General features: G+C 43.0%; 1 protein-coding gene across 1 annotated transcript in view; it reads left to right on the top strand.

The window, feature by feature from the left end:
* The first annotated feature begins 2758 nt into the window (after positions 1-2758).
* Positions 2759-6233, top strand: part of tmie (transmembrane inner ear) — a 112852-nt gene continuing 109377 nt past the window's right edge. Inside the window, exon 1 of the mRNA XM_043689394.2 lies at positions 2759-2999. Coding sequence (XP_043545329.1) covers positions 2883-2999 — 117 coding nt within the window. The 5' untranslated portion in view covers positions 2759-2882. The remainder of the gene's footprint in view (positions 3000-6233) is intronic.

The following is a 6233-nucleotide window of genomic DNA, read 5'->3' as shown; positions in this document are numbered from 1 at the left end:
ACTCCTACATTTACCCCTTACCTAACAGTATGGGCAATTTAGCATGGCCAATTCACCTTACCTGCACATCTTTGGACTATGGGAGGAAACCGGAGGAAACCCACGCAGACACGGGGAGAATGTGCAAACTCCACACAGTCAGTCACCTGAGGCGGGAATTGAACCTGGGTCTCTGGCGCTGTGAGGCAGCAGTGCTAACCACTGAGCCACCGTGCTGCCCGCTAGTGGACAGCGAAGAGGGTTACCTCAGGTTACAACAGGATCTTGGCCAGATGGGCCAATGGGCTGAGAAGTGGCAGATGGAGTTTAATTCAGATAAAAGCGAGGTGCTGCATTTTGGGAAAGCAAATATTAGCCGGACTTATACACTTAATGGTAAGGTCCTAGGGAGTGTTGCTGAACAAAGAGACCTTGGAGTCCAGATTCATAGCTCCTTGAAAGTGGGGTCACAGGTAGATAGAATAGTGAAGAAGGCATTTGGTATGCTTTCTTTTATTGGTCAGAGTATTGAGTACAGGAGTTGGGAGATCATGTTACGGCTGTACAGGACATTGGTTAGGCCACTGTTGGAATATTGCGTGCAATTCTGGTCTCCTTCCTATTGGAAAGATGTTGTGAAACTTGAAAGAGTTCAAAAAAGATTTACAAGGATATTGCCAGGGTTGGAGGATTTGAGCTATAGAGAGAGAGACTGAACAGGCTGGGTTGTTTTCCCTGAAGTGTCAGAGGCTGCAGGGCGACCTTACAGAGGTTTACAAAATTATGAGGGGCGTGGATCAGATAAATAGACAAAGTCTTTTACCTGGGGCCAGGGAGTCCAGACCTGGAGGTCTGGCGTAGGTTTAAGGTGAGAGGGGAAAGATATAAAAGAGACCTAAGGGACAACATTTTCACACAGAGGGTGGTACGTGTGTGGAATGAGCTGCTAGAGGAAGTGGTGGAGGCTAGTACAATTGCAACATTTAAAAGGCATTTGGATGGGTATATGAATAGGAAGGGTTTGGAGGGATATGGGCCGGGTGCTGGCAGATAGGACTAGATTGGGTTGGGATATCTGGTTGGCATGGACGGGTTGGACCGAAGGGTCTGGTTCCATGTTGTACATCTCTATAACTCTATGACTCTATAGGCAGTGAGCCTTACATCAGTGGAAGGGAAATTACCGGAGAAGATTCTTAGGGACAGGATTTACTCACGTTTGGAGAGGAATGGATTTATTAGGGATAATCAGGATGGCCTTGTATGTCTCACAAATTGGATTCAGATTTTTGGGTAAGTGATAAAGGTCGGGCGTGGATGTTGTCTACATGGACTTTACTAAAGCATTTGACAAGGTCCCTCATGGAAGGCTGATCCTGATGGCTAAGTCACATGGAATCCATGGTGAGTTTGCAGGTTGGATATAAAATTAGCTTGGTCATTGAAGATGGACAGTAGTTGTGGAGAAGTGTTTTTCTGACTGGAGGTCTGTGACCGGTGGTATTGCACAATTATCCGTGCTGGGACCTCTATTGTTTGTAATATATATAAATGACTTGGATGAAAATGCAGGTAGTAAGTTTGCACATGAGTCAAATGTTGGTGGAGTTGTGGATAGTGAGTAAGGTTATTAAAGGATAAAACAGGATATACATCAGTTGGAAAATTGGGCAGAGAAATGGCAAATGGGAGGTCAAATACAAGAGGAAAGTATATTAATGACCAGACCCCGAGCAGCCATTGATATACGGAGAGATCTTGAGCTTCAAGTCCAGTTCAAGTGAACAATGTGGAAAAGAAGGCACATGGCATGATTGCCTTCACTGAATGGGCTTTGCGTATATAGTCATTTTGCAGCTATATAAGACTTTAGTTAGGGCAATTTTGGAGTGTTGTGTGCAGTTCTGGTTGCCATATCATAGGAAGGATGTGGAGGCTTTGGAGAAGGTACAAAAGTGATTTACCAGGATATTGCCTGGATTGAAGTATATTAGCTATAAGGAGAGGTTGGACAAACTTGGATTGTTTTTGCTAGAATGTTTGAGGCTAAGGGGTGACCTGATAGAAGTATATAAAATTATGAGAGGCATGAAGAGGATGGAAAGTTGGAAAATCTTTCCCAGGGTGGAAATGTCAAATGCTGGGGGACATAGGTTTAAAGTGAGAGGGGAAAAGTTTAAAGGAGATGTGTGAGGGAAGGTTTTAACACAGAATGTGAGAGGTGCCTGGAATATGCTGCCAGGGAAAGTGGGAGGAAGACATATATTAGCAAAGTTTAAGTAGCATTTAGACAGACATATTTATAGATAGGGAATAGAGGGATATGGTGCATGTGCAGGCAAATGGGATTAATTTAGTTGTGGTCGGCATAGACACTTTGGGCCAAAGCACCTGTTCCTGTGCTGTACTATACTATGTTCTATGCTCTATGTAACAGGCTTGAGGGGCTGAATGGTCTACTTCTGCTCCTGTTTCTTTTCCACTGATCAGTCAGGGAGATGGACACAGCCTTAGTATAAGCTACTTCTTGTCATGCTGCTATGTTGCAGAGATCAATGCAAAAACATTTTCAGCTGCAGAGAAAACTGAAACATGTTTTTGTTGGCACGGAAGAATTCTGTCCCAGTCATCAGCACTCATGGTTTCCTTAACTAGTGTTTGTGTACAGCCTGTGTGTAAAAGGAGATTCATTTAATTAATTAATGAATTTCCCCAGGGTGCAGTGCAGGCCCTGTGTACCGTGAAATAAAAAAAAGAAGGCAGCTGGTTCAGGGGCAGATGTGAAGTCTGTGAGCCCAGCTTCTCCTCATCAATCACTCAGCCTCTCACGGTGTGTGAATGTGCCTGCTTGTAGATGTGCAACTATCCTGATCGCCTCTGGGTCAAGGCGAGCATACAAGGGAATGGCGTGTCGTGGGGACCCATACTGCTGCTTTTCAGCCCTCAGGATAATCAGCACTGTCACGGCCCTGCTTTCTCTCCTTATCTCAGCTGCATCTTCTCAGTTCCTGGATCCAGACGTGAGTTACGTATTTGTTTCCTCTCCCTTTCTCACTGACACTCTATCCTCTGCGTCATTGTGGTATTGAGCTGCCTTGGTGCTACTGGTTAGTACAGGCAGTGCTGTCACTGTCTCGGGAGGCCTGGTTCCCCTGGCCACTCAACAAGAAAGACAAATGTTTGCTACAGAAAAAAATTTGGGGGTCATGTAGCTCCTCAAACACATATTCTGATCCCTTGTTTCCTCTCTTGCTTCATTCTCTTCTTCCTGACACTGTCACTGTTTCAATGCCGGGAAATTTATTTCCCTCTCCAATTTTAGTGCCTGCCTCTGTGTTTTTGCTGTGTGTTGAGGGCAGCAGTTTGTTAAAAATATCCTTTTGTCACTGGTGAAGGTTTTACAACAGGGTATCCCTTTAATAGATGTTAAATGGGAAAACATTGCTGGGGAGAAGGGTGGAAATATGTGAGGTTATTCGAGAGGTTGGGAGATGATGGGACTGTATTTCTATTTAGGGTCAGGTTCCTGACTCTGCATGATGTCAGGATGGTTACCTGACAGTGAAATTTTACAGGAACGGCAAAAAGATTTAAAAGAGACCCGAGGGGCAACATTTTCATACAGAGGGTGGTTCATGTGTAGAATGAACTGCCAGAGGAAATAGTACAGTTACAACATTTAAAAAGCATTTGGACAGGTACATGTGTAGGGAAGGTTTAGAGGAATAAGGGGCAAACACAAGAAAATGGAACTTGTTTAGATTGGGAAACATGGTTAGCATGGATGAGTTGGGTTGAGTGTCTGTTTCGATGCTTTATGACTCTATGATCTATGATGTGTGCTTGGGTAGGCTTCTAAGCTGGAAGGTCAATAGGATGCTTTTCGGCAATGCTACATCCATTGGTCTCACCAGCCAAGTATAGATTGTGCAAATCCTCTGTGTAATATATATATATATAGCTTTAAATTGAAGAAGGGCACAGCTGCTTCCATGATCATGGAAGGACAGTTCCCCCCACTAGATGGACAGCAGTAGCCCATTGACCATGAGAGATTCGGTGCCTGGATGCTGAGTAAAGCTCATGGGATGGAAGATTGTCCTGCACTTCCCAGTTTATCAGTGGCCCTTGTCATTTCATTTTCTCTCTTTCAACTGCAATGTGCAGTGCTGACTGAAACAGTCCAATTCTCAAGGTCTTCAACAGACTGCTTCACTGCCTTTTTTTCATTAATTCATGGGATGAGGGCATTTCCAGCTAGGCCAGCACTTATCCCTAATTGCTAGAGGGCTTTAAGACCTAACCACATTACTGTGGGTCTGGAATCACATGTAGGCCAGATCAGGTAAGGATGGCAATTTCCTGATGGGTTTTGTCTAACAATAGGTTTATACTTCCTAATTCCAGATATTTATTGAATTCAAATTCCACCATCTGCCTTGGTGATATTCGGACCCAGGTCCCTAGAGCATCACCTGAATTATCAGTCTAGTGATAATACCATTAGGCCTTCACCTCCCCCTTGCAGCCAAAGTAGCCATCTTGCCTCAAAATACATAATTGTTTTGCAAACACCAGTCAAATAAAAGCAAAGTACTGGAGATATAAAATAACAACACAAAACACTGGAGAAACTCAGCAGGTCTGGTAGTACCTGTGAGGGAAAAACTGAGTTAATGTTCTGAGCCCAGATATAACAAGGTATTAATGGGTGGAAAATCTAACAGTTTCTAACGAAAGGCATGAAGTATTTAACAAACTAATGGGACTGAAGGCAGACAAGTCACAGGTATTTGATGGTTTGCATCTAAGGGTTTTAAAGGCATTGACTGTAGAGATTAATGGAGGCCTTCGTGTAAGTACTCCAGAACATACTGGATTCTGGAATGGTTCCAGCAGATTGGAAAATTGTTGGTGTAATGTCTCTGGTCAAGAAGAGAGGGAGATGGAAAATAAGAAGCAGTTAGTCTAACATCTGCCGTTGGGAAAATGCTGGAGTTCATTATTCAGGAAGAAATAGCAGGGCATTTAGAACATCTTAACAGTCGAAGTTCTAGAACTAAGAGTCACAATCTGTAGTAAAGGTATCATAGTCCTACTCTCTCATTAAGGAGAGACAACCGGTGGTGGTTTAACCCAAGGGTCACCACAGCTCAGGTGAGGAGAGTCCTTCATAGGAACATCAGTTGGTGTGGGAATTGTTGGCATTACTCTGTGTTACAAACCCAATCACACCAACTGAGCTAACTCCCTTGGATAGAGGGTAGGGCATTTAGAACTGAGATGAGGAGAAATTTCTTCACAGAAAGAGGATGAACCTGGAAATCTCTGCCACAGGAAGTAGTTGAGGCCAAAACATTAAATATTAGACCCCAAGACTATGAGGTATAGGAGCAGAATTAGGCCATTCAGCCCATCAAGTCTGCTCTGACATTCAATCATGCCTGATATGTTTCTCATTTCCATTCTCCTGCTTTATCCCAGTAATCCTTCATTCCCTTACTAATGAAGAACCTACCTCCATTATAAAGACACACAATGTCTTCACTTCAACTGCCTTCTGAGGCAATGTTTTCAAGAAGAAGTTAGATATACTTTTTCCATCTAGAGGGATCAAAAGGTGTGGGATGAAAGCAAGAACAGGGTACTGAATTGAATGAGCAGCCATGATCATATTAGATGGCAGAACAAGCTTCAAGGACCACATGAAGATCTTTTGCCTGAAACATCTACTCTCCTGCTCCTCAGATGCTGCCTGGCCTGCTGTGCTTTTCCAGCACCACACTCTCGACTTCAAGGATCAGATGCCTACTCCTGTTCCTGTTTCCTATGTTTCTACGTAACATGGTTTTGTGAAAGACAATTCATGTTTGACAAATTTGCTCAGGTTCTCTGATAGTATAAGAAACAGAGTTGAAAAAGGGGGCCAATAAAGTGCATTTGGATTTACGAAAGCCATTCAATAATGTGCCACATTAAAGATTAATACACAACATAGGGGATACTGTATTAGTATGGTTTGAGGATTGGTTAACACATAAGACAAAGAGTCAGGATAAGCAGGTCTTTTTCAGGTTGGAAAGATATAATTAGTGGAGTGGTACAAAGATAAGTCTTAAGATATCAACTATTTACTACCTACATTAATGACCTGGAGCAGGGACAGAGTGTAATATATCCAAATTTGGTGATCATATAAAAATAGGTGTGAGGTTTTGTTATGATGAGGACATAAAGAATCTGCAAATGGATAT

Source organism: Chiloscyllium plagiosum, unplaced genomic scaffold (assembly GCF_037043375.1).
Source record: "Chiloscyllium plagiosum isolate Xiang-an unplaced genomic scaffold, Cpla_swu_hap1 HiC_scaffold_4, whole genome shotgun sequence".
Lineage (NCBI taxonomy): Eukaryota > Metazoa > Chordata > Chondrichthyes > Orectolobiformes > Hemiscylliidae > Chiloscyllium > Chiloscyllium plagiosum.
The sequence above is the reverse complement of the archived record's forward strand: the minus strand, read 5'-3'. Positions and strand labels throughout refer to the sequence as shown.